The 17,363-nt window shown below is 42.4% G+C and overlaps 1 protein-coding gene across 3 annotated transcripts in view; it reads right to left on the reverse strand.

Annotated features, from left to right (window-relative positions):
- Window positions 1-17,363, reverse strand: part of celsr2 (cadherin, EGF LAG seven-pass G-type receptor 2) — a 68,546-nt gene that overhangs the window by 20,783 nt on the left and 30,400 nt on the right. For all 3 annotated transcript variants that reach the window (XM_004544782.3, XM_012917504.3, XM_004544781.3), the window contains exons 3-5: window positions 13,696-13,918; window positions 6,823-6,938; window positions 6,638-6,726 (exon numbers count right to left, since the gene is read on the reverse strand). In XM_004544782.3, the coding sequence (XP_004544839.3) occupies window positions 6,638-6,726; window positions 6,823-6,938; window positions 13,696-13,918 (428 nt within the window). The remainder of the gene's footprint in view (window positions 1-6,637; window positions 6,727-6,822; window positions 6,939-13,695; window positions 13,919-17,363) is intronic.

The raw sequence follows: 17,363 nt of genomic DNA on the forward strand, positions 1-17,363 counted from the left end.
TGTTATTATGAAAATACTTCATAATTGAACTTTTTGTTCTGTTTTATTCATCTTTTAGCAAATGGAGCACAATAATGAAGTATTTTCATAATAATCAGAATCAGAATCTGATTCTGATTATTATGAAAATACTTCATTATTGTGCTCCATTTGCTAAAAGATGAATAAAACAGAACAAAAAGTTCTGCGTGTCTCATCCGGAGCTAAGCTGTTTGTAGCTTTATGAGCCAGATTAAAGATTCAAGCTTTGAAAGTGGAAAACAACAGGCAAATAAATGATCTTTGGCATTGCACTCAGTTCAGTTCCCGTTCAGCATCAGCTCGCTGCCGTCGAGCATTTTAATAATTCAGATCATAGCAGCTCGAGGTAAAGGCAACGGCTGGCAAGCAAACACACATGCACGCATGCATGCACACACACATGCGGGAGATGGGCTTGCTCTCCGCAGGACATCGCCCGGTCGACAAAGGATCTTTTCATTGTCTGAGAAATCAATAGGGGGGGGGGGGGAGTAAGAAAAGGAGGAGGAGGGCTGGAGAGAGAGAATTATGATGCTGTCAATAAAGGTTGCGACCTCTTTTCAAACCGCCCGGTTTCTCCGGGGTCACGTCAAGCTCCTAATAACCCTAAGTGTAGGTTCAAGCTGGTGTCACGAGCTGAGAGCAGAGCAGTGACCACCCTCACGCACAGCCGACCAGTTCAGTTTGGCCGTCTGCAGGCGAGGACGGGCCGCTGAGCCGTCAGCTGTTCAGACAGGATTTAGCAGGAATTATCTAGTCTCATGTGCAGCGATAGTAAGAAAAAACTGGCTCATTGTTGATGGCTTCGAAACACACATTAGGTTTCTGTTTTCGCTGTCTGAAAAACGGATTCCTCCATGAGGTTAAATTAAAACACATCCCCTCTGGATGAGCCTCAGGAATGATAATTTCCTGACTGTTATGACTTCCTTTGTCGCTGACGTCTGATCTCTTAATTTAAAAGCTCTGATGAAAGACACCCAGCGAGAGATATGCTGCAGATTTTCAGCAGCTCAATCCTAGCAAGACTATTAAGAAAAAAAAAAAACAGTATAGAAAGTATGAAGTAATGACAGATAATTTTAGCTGAAGGCACTGCAGCAATTTAACTCATCTCACATGATTTTCATCGAGCGGATTGCATTAAATCTGTAACAGAGAGGCGACAGTTAGTTAAATTTTCCCTTTTGTGTCTTGTGATTGCAGTGTGCACAGTGCTGGTGATATGAACAGCACCAATAATAACCCAATAACATATCTGGCTGTATAATTGGTCTTTTTACAAGACCTCACCTGAAATGCTTCACAATGCAAAGAGGATCACGTAGGTGGATTTTCAGGTTTTGATCCAAGTTAATCGCTAACGACTCTTCAGAAGCTCAAAACATACAGAAAAGATGGTTTATAGAAAAGGTGGTAAAACAATAGTGGGCAGGAGAGGGCTTACTGCTATAATGCTATATCATGCAGAAAAGATTAAACATGAGGTTTTTCTATGAGTTAGCAGTAGACTCTGCACTGAACTCATGCAATCTACGTTGACTCATAAACATCAGGACTTTTGCAAAGAAGTCAAAGTATTCAAAAACACAAAGATCATAGAAATGCTTTTACAGTAGTGGTTTGTTTTTCAGAACCGTATTCCACTTTGAATAAAAAGGGTGAAAAAATACGTATGGGTACATGAAAACAGCAGTGCACCATCAGTGTCTGATTTGTTAAACAAACCAGTAACTGAAAAACACTTCAATGCTGTTTTTGCTACAAAAGAACTCATAGCAGTACACCAGAGCGCCCCCAGGGGTACCCGCACCTCAATCTGAGACACAAAAATTCCCAGATTATCCCTTTAAGCCTTTCTGCTTCCAGCTGCGGAAGATCCACCGGAGGGACTGAGCACACTCAAGTTTATTAAAGAAATCTAAAGTGCTGCTGTCTTTTTGAACATGAAGGCTTCTTCAGGAGGTTTTGAGAGTGAGTCAGAAACAACTTCTTTATAGTAGATTATCTTTCTTAAATTATTATTAGACCTATTTGTATTATTAGGGAACATTTGTAATATATTGTATTATTTAATCTTGGTGCTGTAGCTGTGGAGATGAAATAGTCCAAAGCTTTGTGCAATAGAAAAATATCTTTTCTGATTCTGAAAGAAAAGCATAAACCTGCACATACATCAAAAAAGAACACTTGAATATACGGTAATTTAAAATGCAGGGTACCTAACTGCATGAACAGATCTGCAGACCTCACAGGGGCTCAAACTGAGGCGATAAATGGTGAGAACTGTCAGAAAGGATGCTTAGGCCATTATGTCTGGCCCTGACAGCACACAGCTCATTCAGATTCATCATGGGTGCACTAATTATTTTGCTGGAACGACCGTCGCCACAAATGCCCATCTATCCTCCAGACTGACTCGCTTGAAACCTACAGAGTCAAATATGAAGATGAATCCATTTTGTGCATGTCCTGAAAGTGTTATTTCCAGCAAAGCCCAGAAAAGCACAACGGGCCCTGTTATTGAGCACCTTTCCCACAGGAAGTCACAATACGCTCAGCGGTGAATGGAAAAAGGAGAGTCTGATGGTGGCTTTTGCTTTGCAGTTTTTCCTCCTTGAGACCAATTTGTTACAAATTTGTTGATGATGAAACAAGCAAACATGTTGTCTGAATTGCCAAAGGTGAAATCACCCGACATGCTCTTTTCCACGGTTTTCCCTTCGCTGTGAAAGCTCTGAAACAGGCAGCGCTCCAGCTTGGACGCTCCTTTCACTGACCTCTGCTGTCATCAGTCACGGCTATTGACTCTCCAATAATGACTGTCTGTCAGCGCGTCTTTCTGCCGCACAAAACACGTCCCGTCAGAGCTGATCGGAGTGCACATATTTGCTCTGCGCCGCTTAAAACGCTGCTCTCACCAGCCGCTACAGGGGATTATGGGAATATGAGTTCCCTGTCATAGAGGGTGACAGGGGTGGCGCAGGAGGAGCCTGGCAGCGAGCAACACAAATATGGGATCTAAGATTGACTAGTAAAACCATAGCAACAAGAGGGGTTGGCCCTGAAGCGCGGCGTCCTCGTTCAAAGCCCGAGTCAATACTTCACTTTGCCTTTCTTTACACTCCTTTCGCTCCTCTCCTGCTCTGCCTTTCTGTCCTCGCCGGGCAAGAGAGAGAGGGGCACCTTCCCCGGGGCAGCATCATTCACTGCCCATGGTCCCAAAGGAAGCAGAGGCAAACACAAAGGCAGCGGTCATTGCCATTCTCCACAGTCCCCCGCCGTCCTGAAAGCCACATTTCAATCTAAAAATGCCCCCCCCCCCCCTTCCTCCCTCACTCACCCTGCCCCACCCCCCCGTGGACAGGGACGGGTCAGAGAGGGCCACCGTGGGATACCTCCTGAGGGAGGAGCCATGTTTCTACCTCAGCGACTCACAGGATGTGGAATATGAGAGGATTAGTTCAGCTAGAGCCTGAGCTGAATCCTGCACACTTCTGGGATATTCAGCCCCTGAAAATATGAGGCTTTCAGTGCAATGAATATTCCCAGCTGCCAAACAGAGAAGTCTGACTGCTCTGCGTTAGTTTGATATTATGTGGCTTACATTCATTGTTATAAACAAGGTGGGAAAATGAGAACAACACCTCAAAGAGGTGCACCACAAACTACAGCCTTGAAATCATCATAGAGTTGTTGAATGAACACACTGAATGAAGTTCTCCTTAACGAAGTGGCCACTGTGCCGAACACATACAGCTCAATGAGTTCAATGTTCATTATTTGTTTAAGTTGTTTTAACTACTTCCCTTTAAGACCACCCTCCCTGTAAGCCAGCTTTCTTCTGATTGGCTGCCCCTCATAAACATAAAGTTCAAACAGCAGCAGGTGGGTGGGGCTTCCACATCCACAGCCAGAGCCATGTGCTTAAAGCATGATTTAGACTTCTGTGGGAAAGCTACACTGTAGTAGTGACAATCTAACCAGAAACCCTTTTAACCCTATCCCATAACCTTCCACGCCACTCAGGTGTTGCGGACCGCGCCGACTCTACGCATAGCAAAATTTCTCTACATCCACGTCAGGTTACGCGAAAGGATCGGGTGTAGGGTTAAAAGAGATTCCAGTTAAGTCATAGCTTATGATATCTATTTCACTCAGAAGTATAAATAAGGCGTCAGTTGGCTGTATTGGGAATTTCTACCCTTACTGACATCATACAGAGCCAAGAGTAGAAAAAACAGTCTGAGGCAGCGCATTTAGAGCCCCCTGAGCTTTTGAATCTCATGGACTGCTTTGATACATTGACCTCATCACTGAAAAGCATTATTGTAGCAGTGTATGTAATTTAAACTCAAACTTAATTTCATACTCCAGTCTACATCCCAACAATTCATCTCTAGCTACCTGGAGGTGCATTTAAAATCAGGAGAGCATTTTTTTCTCATACATATCAAATATCTACAGTCTCCATTTGTAGCTGTTAGAAACATGCTGCTGTTCACGCAAAAATCCACACGATGCTACCCGAACCAGATAACAGATTTCAAAGGTAAGAGAATTTTAAAAAAGAATCAGAGCTGTTGGCAGTTTTTGTTATCGATTTGATTAATGAGAAAAAAATGTTGGTAGGCGAAGAATCAACAAGTTTCCATCCAAAAGTTAACAAGATGTGCGCCCCCCCCCCCCTTTTTATCAGTACAACTGGCTAAAATCTAACATGGCCGTGTTATTATATGCATTGAATAGAAGATATGCACTGCGGGGGTGTTGCCTGGCAACATCTTTATGATGCAAAGTGACTTCCTCAATAGACTAAAATGTGACATCCTGCGTTGTTGGTCCTGGGTGGGAAAGTACTGACACAACAGCTCCATAAGTTCCTCCACTGATTGAGTTGTTGTGAGATTCTTACAGAGAAATGTACCAGTCAGACATATTAGGCCCAATGTGAGCATGTGTGGAAAAAACACGGGCCTCCCCACTCATTCATTCACTGCCCCTCCTCTCTCGTCTGTCTCTCTCCCTCCATCAGTGTCTGCTTGGCATGCTGGCTCTCTTCCAGATCATCAGCCTGTCAGCAACGACTCTTTAGTCTGACAGCGTGGCAGAACAGCCAACTTATACAGCTCACAGCTTCCTGTCTGCAAACCGGTTTACATCCACTACAGTCAGCCCTCTATGAACGCCCTGAAGGGCGCTGAGGAAGAGCGTCAGCTGCCAGTTATCGCTGCTGCCAGCAATGCTGGAGCACTGCAGTCTGTCAACTGCAGAGTATCAGGATTTCTCTCCAGATGTCATCACTAACTCAGCCTGGCTGGATTTAACCACCTGGTATATACTTTCCTATCCCCGAGCTCCTTCCAGTTTTCCTTAATGGTTTTATGAATGTTTACTTCATCTTGTTCTTATCTTTACGAGATCATGAGCTTGTTTCTGCCTAAACATAAGTGTAAGAGAAAAGAAGATCAAACACAAGAAAGCACCGATTTCCACCTTTTCCTGTTTCAGTGACTGATTTAGGTTTTTGCACTCGAGTGCCAACTGAACAAAGCCAAGACACCTTTTACAAAGGGGGCATCAAATAGAAAGTCTAGTTACAATGCTTAATGATGTTTTTGTATTCTGAAAAGCAGTTTTTGAATATACACTGCAGCACTGTACTTTTCTAAACATGGGGGGTATATTTGTCTGACTCAGTCAGAACATATGCTAAATGTTCCTTAACCTTGAAGATGAATTATACACACATCACATGACCACATAAGATAACCAGGCAACAATCTCATGCTGTGGTCTACATATGATAAAGGACGTCAGATGATGTCCTGACCTGAACCTCTCAGCATTGTCTGGAGCTGAAGTGTGAAAACGGCTGAGCTGGGTTTCGATGCACAGCATAAATTTAGAGTGACCGACCCCAACGGGTCACTGCTTTTCATGTTTAACCGAAGCCATTTCAAATATTTAATGTCTAAAGTAAATAATTTTACACAAGAAAAATCCGAGTCAAAAAGAAAGGGCTTAACTATTTTGGCACATTTTAAACAAAACAAATGTGTTAATTCGTTTGTCCTGATCCTGGCAAGTAAGCACTTTTGGACATAGACAAGCACAGTTGGGCAGTGAGCCTCTGCAGGGTTGGTGTGGATGATTAGGGGGAAAAAATCATGAGTGAAACTAAGTTGAATGAGCGATTTGAGTGGAAAAAAAATGGAATAGTGCATTTTCTCTATGGTTTTGTGACGTTCCTCCTGCTATCTGCATGAAAGTACCGGCCTACTCTTAATGATTAACTGACATGTGAGCTAGTGCAGCTCACTCGGGCCTTCCAGGCTATAAAAGCTGGCTATCTCTTCCTTTCCACCTGCCATCAATCCTCTTTTATATTTGAATTTTGTTAGTTGACTTGCAATAAATTATATTTATTTAAGTGACAGCTTGCTAATGTGTTTACCTTTCTTTCAAGAAAATTCCCCTCAGATCCATTAGTTTGGTTACTGATTAAACAAAACTGTGAGAAGTGAGTGTAAACTTCTGAAACAAGGTTATGCCCGGGAAAGTGTGAGGACCACTGCTTTGAACCATAGACACAAAATTAAGAGTTCACACAAACCTTGTTGTAGTAGTGAACTTCCACCGTGTGCCACTGGCCGTCGCTGATACCTCCGAGGATGTAGGGGGAAACTGTAGTCTTGGTTTCACCTGGAGAACAACGAGGTGAATGACTACACAGATTCAAGGATAATGAGAATTAAAAAGGTATTTTCTGAACACCACCCTGATGAAGAACTTCTCTACCTGCGGAAAAGGTGAGCTGTATCTGCTCGTTGATAATTTCCATTGCGATGAAGTCATGCTTTTCATTGAAGCGGCCGTTATAAAGTAACAAACCATTGGGCTCTTTGGTGGCAAACCTGAAAAAAGAGAAAACACGGTATAATCCGGTTTCAATCTCCTGTCTCTTTTACTCAACCCCAAAATTCAAGTTAGAAATCTGTTGCTTTGCATTTAGCAAAATTTGCCTACACAGCTTAAACTTAACTGTTTGTTACTTTACAACATTGATTGTGGTTATTGTATTAAATTATATTTTCATCTCATACACCTGCAGACATTTGGGTTCAAAAAGGAGTTCATGTTAAACTCAATGATGGCAAGGTGCTAAGGTCCTGCAAAGAAAGGGCTGCAAAACAAGCTCAAATCAATCATCACCCTTCCACCACCGTGCTTCAGAGTTGGTATGAGGTGTTTATGCTCACCCTTTTCAGGGCTCCTGTAGTTTATTCAGACACAGCTTTGGAAACTTAAACTGTGCTGTCAAGTTCTTTCAGAGAAAAGAGGTTTTTTCCTGGTAGCCCTTCTAAACAAATCATACCTGTTCATTTGTTTTTTTTGTACCTGTACTATCAGGAACTTTGATATTTAACATCAAACTGGGGTTTGCAGAGTCTGAAATGTATCTCTTGGTTTCTTATTTGCAGTTTCTTCACAGTCTGACTTTGAGGTGAATTTGTTGGGGCATACACTATCATTAAGAATGATGGACTTCTTATTATTTAAAAATGGTCTTGTAACATGTGGCGGAGGTGTGGTCTCTGGCTTAGCTGCAGGGGAGGGGTGGCACACTGAGCTCAAGGGGCGGTGCCAGGCAGGTGAGTGACACTGACAAGGTCTCTACTCCTTTTAGTAACGCTGGAGTGAAGAGGACGGGAGGTCTCTCCTTCAGAAGATTAATGGGAACCAACAATTGCTTCTCTAAGATTATTACCAATGTCCCTTCCTCCTCGGCATTGTGCTAACACATCCCAGACCTCTATAAAGATGCCTGTTTACAGAAGTCTTTACACTTGCTGATGATCAATTAATCATGTGCATTTGATTCACAGCACCTGGCTCCAACTTATGCTTGTAATTCATATGGAAATAGTAAAAGCGTGCTTAGTTTTGTACAGTCCTTTTCCCCATGACTGTAAGTGTATATGCACATTAATGTGTTATGGAAATAAAGTCCAAAAAATGTGTCTCCAACCAAAAATTACTGTATTTTTTAAAGTATTGTGGTCATCAGGAATTTTGTTTGCATGGAATTTGCTTTTATGTTACAGCCTTCAAACATAAGGATACCAAACAACACGACGTCTAACAGAAAAAGCCAACGCAGGGTGCCGTGATTGTATTTGCTGATAAAAGAGAAAAGAAGGAGGGCAGGGGTCTGGTTTGACCCATTTAAAAAGATTCATACTACCCCGTCTGAATCACCTTGCTTTCTTTCACTAAGGAGGGAAACAGCCAGTAACGCAGCGTGATGTGCAGCTTGCTGGCACGAAGATGAGCTCAAGAATTGTTTACATTTTTTTTACAACTATCATTAAACAGATAATATGGTTAATCGTGTGCATAAGGCCAAGACAAAACAAAAGGAGAGGAAAAAGTACTATTTGAAGCACAGACAGTCAAGGAATCAGCGTGCCACGAATAGAAGCAGAGCCACATTAAATGACACACTGCAACACTGAGACAGAAAACTAGGGCAATGTCAAAGCAGCAGAGTGGGGGGAAAACACTACTGCAACTAAGGAAGATGCACACCGTACGACAACTCAGAGTAATGACAACAGCAGCTTTCTCATAAAAGGAGTCAATGCTGTAGTATAGACAGCTGCCACTATATCCACAGCCTGGTTGTTCAGATTTAAATTTGCGTCTTGATGGTGCATCGAGAGAGGAGAGAGAGAGAGGGATAGTCCTCGCATATTAATGCACCTGTCAAAACATATGGACACACAGTTTACAGCCCAGGTGCAAAGAGCTGACGACGCTTTGTCTATGTGTGATCAAAGTGTGTGGTTTAAAAATAACATGCCTTTACCTGTCAGCTGCAGTCTGTGGTCGTAAATCTGATCCTGTGGAAATGGGTCACTGAGATATTTAAAAGTGTGCCATGACAAACTAGATCCGGTGCTAACTACCACATTCATTCATTATCCACCCCACAGGGGAACCAACAATGGGCAAATCTGCCAGCTGAGAAGAATGTGTGACTTTCTGGCATCTGAATTTTCAGGTTGTTTTACTCGATTGATATCCAGCTTAAATTTTCCTCGAAAGAGCTAATTAAATATTTCTTTGAGAAAGGTCACGCTCAGACTTTGAAAATTGCTGTCCTCCACTACCAAAATGAAACTGTAGCCTCCCACTAAGCTATGTCTCTACAGCAAGGATGTCATTCATACATCCAAATATCCATACATGAACAGCTGCCCCCCCGCCAGTCTTCAGGGATTCAGGGGCTACTGTATATGATGCTGTTTGTGCCGTGTTCTCCAGCTGAAGAGCAGCCAGAGGGCATGGCACCACTGACCTGCTTACTGAGAGATAAGATAATCACGACCGCAGAGAAAAGAGGATGCCGATGCTCCGGCTGATAATGACGGTGGAGCGAGTACAGACATTGCCGTCACACTCCTTCTAAACATGCAGTGAAAAATAGAGAATGTCAAGGAGAGTTATTATCTCCGCTCTGGAGGCTCTTCAGCGGTCCTTCGTCTTTGACGTATCGATTTAAAAGGCTGCTCTACAATGCCCCCCTGAGCCCTCTGAACTATGAGGGTAATCAGCCAGAACTAAATACTGACTCCACGGGCATCACTGCGCGTCACATTAGGCACCCATCAGTAAAAATAACAACCAGACTCCCCTTATGTGGGGAACCATGTCACGCTATGATAACATGCTGTGATACAGAGGACGTGTGAAGTCAGGAGGAAAAGAAATGATCCCCTTATTGATGTTACAGCCTCGGGTTGGGTAAAATACTTTAGTCTTTTTGAGCTTTAGTTTAATCTTCCCACACGTACATACTGATTTAACGATTTAATAGTTTTATAACCTCAATGTTTTTCTTTCTTTTTTTGTTTTACACTTGTTCACTAAACACCTTATCAACCAATCACATGGCAGCAACTGACTGCATTTAGCAATGTAGACGACCTGCTGAAGGTCAAACTGAGCATCAGAAGGATGAAGAAAGGGGATTTAAGAGACTTTGATGACTATGCTACATGGTTGTTGGTGCCAGATGGGCTGGTCTGAGTATTTCAGAAACTGTTGATCTGCTGGGATTTTCAGAAACACAACCATCTCTAGAGTTTGCAGAGAATGGTCTGAAAAGTAGAAAATATCCAGTGAGAGTCAGTTCTCTGGGTGAAAATGTCTTGTTGATGCCAGAGGTCAGAGAGGATTAGCCAAGCTGCGTCGAGCTGATAGGAGTAGTAACAGTAACTCAAATAACTACTCATTACAGGTCTGCAGAAGAGCATCTCAGAATGCACAACACGCTGAAGCTTGAAGTAGATGGGCTACAGCAGCAGAAGACCACACTGGGTGACAGCGCACACCATACAGACACAACAAAAACCGTTGTGGTGGTCAGACATACTGTGTCCTGGGAGGACAGACTATTTCTTATGAAACAGAAGAAAGCTGAGAACCAATATCTGCTTAATGAGGTCCTTGCTGAAGTATTGCACGTCTCATTTACCATCCAACTCAACAGCCGTGGTTTTCTGCTTTACTATGTCCTCAAGAAAGTTTGCATTTAAGCTTCAAAAACTAAAGAAAGCAGGTGGGCAGCTGAGACCAGTTGCTTGATGAGAACCCTTCTGCAGGGTCGGTGTTTCACCCCATAGCATCTACCACAACCTGTATGCCTCTCACAGGTGGGGTGTGGGGTGAGACACTTCTGAGACACCTGCTGAATCTGATCAAGGGTTCCCAGCAAAGTGAGCCCTGTAACCATCTAGCCACCAGACTACTACAAGGCCTTTACATCCCGTTGCTTCAGCAGTTTCTGCTTGGGCCAAAGGATGTCTGATGTTTCCTTAATCCTGTAAAAAACTTTTACATTATTTTTGCTCGCTTCTCCCTTCAGGGGTCACAACAGCAAATCATCTGCCTCCATCTCACTCTGTCAAATATCATTTACAATCCTTTTCAGCACTACTTTGACTTTAATGTGAATTAGTAAATGGGATAAACTGTGACCTCTATATTATTTTTCACTTACAGACAATATTAAAAAGATTAATATAAGATAGAAGTCCCCAAAAACCTTTAGCTTGAGTTTTTAAGCAATTTATTTAAATCTTATTCGCTCTGAGCCAATTACACTTTTTGTAATATTGTTGAAATCTCAGCCACCTAAAATTAGTCGTCACACTGAGTGAGTGAACAACAACACACCCTGAGCCATTTTTCATGACAGAAGCTCTGCAAGAAACCCAATCGGTGCAGGCTCAGGTAACACAGCCACTTGTTGACCTCACCTGCTTTAAGCTCTCAGTATTGGCACAGCAGCTGCTTCACAGCTTCTCTCACATGCACACGAAATACAGATGGCTTTGAAAACTGGTCTGAGCAGTTCTCCATCAAAAAAGATTGTCATCTGAACCTCACTTAAAGACATGGACCGGTCCAGAAAGCGCAAAGGGAGGATATTATTTCCACTAGCAGCCATTGTGAGCTGAGCACAATGTCAGGACATACTCCCCGTGAAACCATCCTACAGGTGATACTTGTTGTCACTTGTTGTGACATATATCAAACACAACGGACAGCTTTTATCATTGATTTAGTTTCATAACACGGAGGATTCATGCAAAGACATCAGGTCCTGCTGTCTTTGCATGTGTTCACTATCTGCTCTCCTCTAAAGCACCTCCCCCTTTCATGATCCTCCTTAAAATAATCAGAACACATTTAAAGATTCTGGTTTAATTTTGAATTCTGCTAAAGTTGCAAAAAAAATGCACCTATATGATAAAATACCTTTAAGGAGGATATGCCACAAGGAAGGAAAAATAATGCATTCACAGATACTACAGAGCATTTCTGAGGTAAAACTATAAGTGTTATTATCTACAGAAGGACTGTCATGATAGGAAATAAAAGCTGAAAAGATACAGCAACTTAGAAGAAGAAAAACTTAACAGAGCTTCATGAAATATACATGAGAGGTTTGTAGCTTAGCTTTTTCTTTTTGTATAAAAAAAATAAAGTGAACCTTGGGCTCAAATCATTCCTATTTTTGCTAAATGCTAATTTTGGTTTGAGGTATCGCCTCTAGCTCTACGAGAAAGTGCCAGTGATAGCACTGACATTACTTACGCTGTTAAATTCAGGGAAAAGTTTAAAGGAACAAAAAGACGCTGCTTTTGAGTTCTAACTTTATGTTAGATGACAGAAAATGTGCATATTTGTTCCTGCGATTTGAATAGATATAGATGAAACAGATGAATAGATAATGCTACATTCATTAACAGATGGATATGGGTTGCTTTGTTCTTCTCACCAACAGCTCACCAGGCTCACTGATTTAGATTTATATCTTATTTGTGCAATAAAAATATTGTAGATACACACATCCCCCTGTCTAATGCGTCATGGCTCAGTCACACTAGAGTAGATATTTTTCCTTGCAACAATAGAAAAATTGTGGGTTTCTTCGTGTTTGCAAGTAATTATTGCAACTAATAGTGTTGACCAATTGATTGCCCTGAGGTTGACGGTAGTTGCAAGTCAATTATACAGTTCGAGCAAGGGGAGGCAACCAGTCTACATACAATTACAATCAGTCTCTGACAAATATGAGAAGGTTTGCAAATAATTGCTGCCTTTTAAACCCAGACAGAGTTTGCATCTTTGTCTGGAAATAGTAACTGCTAGCTGAGGGGCAGTGCAGCATGATAAACTATGATGCGGACCATAAATTCAGAAGGTTTATCCTCAAAGTAAAAGCTGCGCTTCAGCACTGCAGCTAACATGTTTCAAAGAGTGCAAACCATTTCTGGTTTGTGCTGCACATTTTCACAGTTTCAGTACCGATTGAGGAGCCATCACTTTCATTCCAATTACAATAGCAACCAAAGCAATTAGAAGAAAGTTTTTGCCAAAAACAGACGGCAAAAACCATGACTACATGTAAATGACATTTTACATTTTCATTTAGAAATGTTGACTCTTCTAAGAATTCAAGGACTTCTTTCCAACAACAGGGAGAGATAACCAGGAACTGTGAATAAAAAAACACATTTAAAAGGGTGGTTAAATCTAAGTAATGCCGCCACACATTTTCTAGTCTCTCCCAGTCTTTGTCCTGGTGAGGGAGACTGTGCTAAAATAGGACAGCTGCTGACTCACAGCTCACAGTGACCGGTGACACTGACTGTAATAAGATCAGACTAACTCTTGGCAGTTGGATTAGCATCCCCATGTTATGCAGGGCTCCTCTCCAAAACCATAGCTTCTTCAGGTCACCTTCCTTCTAACATTTACTTGTCATGCTGCGCGCCTGTGCAGAGCACACGGGCCAAACAGAAAGTATGTTTGAGCAGTGATTGTGTATTCACAGCACAGATACTATACTCTAAAGTTAAAGTGGCTCTACAGGAGATGGCTGTTGTTCAGTGAGCCCATTACTGCTATTAAACACCATTATGGTTACATAAATGTGAGGTGGCAGAGCACACTTCTGCGGGGGTGAGGGTTGGTGAGTGAGCATGCAGACACAGGGTGTGGGAGTCGATGAAGAGTGAATCACAGAGCTATGGTGCAGAACAGGTGGCGCAGGTGAGTTGCAGCTGGTTGCAGGGAGAAGGAGGGGGAGGAGCTTACGTGAGCGAGAGGGTGAAGTGAAAACGCTGGCGGAGGCCCTTAAAGGTCAGGAAGGAGTGCGGGGGAAAGTTTCGTGTGGTCATCTCACAGTAGGGCTTCTCGTAGCCTCCTGGTAGACACTCGCACTTAAAGCCGCCGACCAGCAGGTTCACACAGGTGCCTCCGTTCTTGCAGACCCCCGGCGCACAGCGGCCTGAGCGGGACGACAGCTCGCAGCGTTCTCCTGGAGGTGGATAGAAGAAAGGAAGGGGAGCGAAATGAGAATTCATATCACTTGTGACAAGACAGGTATACCATCTGGGACGTCGCAGTGCTAGATGCTATTTTCTGTCACTGCAACTCTCCTATATGTGCCGTTACACAAGAGTAACACCTCATATCAGCTCATAAATACCTCTTAGACAGAAACAGAGACGATGAAAAATAAATTAGAAACACTGTTTACAGAGTGTATCAGAGGAAATCATGCACACTGGCTTCTCTTTGATAGTGCCTGCAGTTTCAGGCTGTCTCTTTCCTCTGTATCACACCCAGCATGACTCCCTCTGCTCCCTCTGGGAATAAGGCTGCAGTTTGTGCTGAATTATATTCAGCAGAATGACACGATGGCTGAAAAGCAGCGAGCTGGAAGTGCATTCAGACTCTGAAGCTTTCAAACGATATGATTGCACTTTCTGCTGCAGACTGAGGTGGCTCCCGATGATTACTCCCTGCTTTTTCCACACCTTTCAGACACTTGACGAGTTCATCACTTGAAATCAAAAAAGGGCTTGTCTCCTACCTTTCCTCTAAAAAAAATATCATTTTTAGAACTCCATCGAGAATTAGCTATTTTGATCCATTGGGGTTCGGTAAAGTTTCATAGTGGGTTGGGCAAACTACCGGGCTGGAAACAAGACGTTTACTAATCAATAAACAGATAAACAGAAAATAAGCGAACAGCAATGTTGGTAATCAAATAAATCAGTATTATTCCAAAGCAAAAATATAAGAAGGTAAATATTTTTGTTGATGTTTTGTCTGCATAGAGGACTTTTTTAGCACCTCCAAGTTAATCCGTTTTGTTAAATAGGGTTTCATTAGACATAAGAGGCATTTTGTGATCAACAAACTATCAGGAAAAACAGTTAAATGTGTAGAATAATGCTAAAAACTGCACATGGACTGAGATCCTGTTTACGCATGTAGTCACCCATTCAGAGCCAGGAAAAACCCTGCAGTTCTTGGATTAACTGAGAGTTCAATCAGTGATGATAGAATTGTTAGTTGCAGTCCCAGATCCACAGAGATGAACTGTGAGATGTTAGAGGTCACATGAGGCCAGTAAAGGAAGACTCTGATCAATGTGAAGCGAAGGACCAGGGTAGCCGTGGGACAGCGACACACGGTGTACTGTGACTCCATGAATGAGTCTTCATCCTTCTCTGCAGCGCTGTCCGTCTCACATGTGCCATTTGTCTCGGTCTTGGGGACGGGAGGCTGCAGCGGTTGCTGAGGCGAGACTGCTCGCTCTCCCATGGGCGAACAGGAATTTGTGTCAAAGCCACTAAGCCAGCAGTGTGGAAGACTTCCGCTGCGTGCAACACTACTGTAACACTGGCACACACACACAGCTCACATCTTCATCCAACAGCACTGATACACAGGCCTTTCATTTACTCCTTCACTATTAATCACTCCATTCACAGTCCACAGAAAGCACGCCTTTTTGTTTTATTGCCGTTGTTGGAAAACATCCATGCAGTCTCAATAAATTCAGGAACTGCCGGTCGAGACTTCCTGATATTGACTCTGAAGGTTTATTGATTAACAGAAAAGATTTTATAAACACAAAAGCAGAGACACGTTCAGAATGCAGAGATTAATGCTGAGAAACAACATTTTTGGGCCCATTTGTAGCCGATATATACGCTTTCACAGCACAGTTTCTCTCAGTCAGAAAACCATCGACATAGTATTCATTCCTTTATTCATAACTTCTTATTAATAATCGCTAATAAGACGTTTTCCTCAGATGAGAGGAATTTGGCCAGGAACAACCTGGGAACCACCCAGTCTGCCATGAACTGTAGACTGCTTTTTTAGCATCCCAGCTGGGGATCAGGGCCCACCGAAGGGTTGCAGAATAAAAATGCGATGGTTAATGGGGAGGTTAAAAGATAAACTGCTGCTTCAACTCTGAGTTGTGGGATAAAATGAATATTAAATGGAAAAATGAGTAAAATATCTCAAAACTGGACAACAGTGTATTTTGTCTCCATCGTGAACACTTTCTAAGTGCGCTCTTTCCTGAAGTGGCATAAAGTCAAAATCTGTCAGTGCTCTGTTCCAGATGGAGTGAAGCCTAACAGTGGCTCCAACCTGTCATCCTGCAGATATTAGCTGTCCTCTTCTTACTGATGCTTCCTGAGAGCAAACAGCCACTGATGGCCAGCCAGCTGTAAAATAAAACCTTCTTGTTACACTGCTGGCAACCTTGTTATTAATTCAGCAACTTGCTGTTTAGGCAATAGAGCACTTTTGTTTCTTTAAGCAGTTGCTGTGGACAAACACACTGAAGCTGAAGCTGAAGCTGAAGAAAAGTCCCAGTAACATCAAGGTTTTCTTTACTGTGGAAAAGCACATTAGTCAGAACATTTTGGTAGCAATTTGTAGAGATCATGCTCACTGATCTGAGGTAAAATGCTTCTCAGTGTTTGCCGGCTCCCTGCAGAGATGCCTGCACCACAGGTGCTGCAAATGGCAGCTTTGTGTTGCCAGGTGAGCGGCGCAGCAGGGCGGGGACGGGCTCACAATCCCAATTCCACACAATGTCCTGATCAATAATTCAGACACATCTCCTGTGCTCTGTTTATGCACCTCTATAAGTCCATCCAGTGCCCTCACTCTCTGTTTGCTGCCGGCATGAATCATTAAGCAGCAAATTGAACAGACACCTCAGAGATCGCGCTTTAATTTAGACAGGAGGAACCACTGGGCTCCTTCATTTTCTACTTCTTGTGAGTACATCTAAATATATACATTACACAGTCTTTATATATTATTAGCAAGCCCTGTAGATACGCTTTTCTGCTAATAACCATAATTAAACTTTATAGCTAAAAATAAGGCCGACGTCACTTTTGGCACCATCAAACTGTAAAAATGAACTAAAAGCTTCAAAGCAAATAACATCATGGAATATAAAATAGGATATTAACACCTCTGCCTACACAAATAGCAAAATGATTCATGTTTTTCTCTGATAATTTATCTGCAAAATGGGTTCATAGTATTTTTAGATAATCATAAATCCCACAGGATCGTCACACTGAGAGAGAAACAAAAAAAACTAAATGTACCCCTGAAAATCAAAACATGACAAAATAACCTAATAATTATTTGGCTATCTCAGTAAACAACACCTACTCCTTATGGCTCACACTCTCAGCACATAAAAACAACATTCAGCTGCACTTTATCTGAGGCCAATTAGCAATAAAAAATGCATGTTTTGCCTATCGCTTTGTTGTGTTTGATGTAGCAGGGTGAGTATGACGGCATGGATGCTGTAAATACATTAAAAAAAACATATCTGGTCGTAGTGCAGCTCTGCACCACCCGTCTGTGCAAACCGTTCCTAGAGGGGACGTTTCCTCAGAGATCTTAGAGCTGGGTGTTTCTGAGCT

The sequence above is a fragment of the Maylandia zebra genome, linkage group LG5 (genome assembly GCF_041146795.1).
Source record: "Maylandia zebra isolate NMK-2024a linkage group LG5, Mzebra_GT3a, whole genome shotgun sequence".
Taxonomy (NCBI): domain Eukaryota; kingdom Metazoa; phylum Chordata; class Actinopteri; order Cichliformes; family Cichlidae; genus Maylandia; species Maylandia zebra.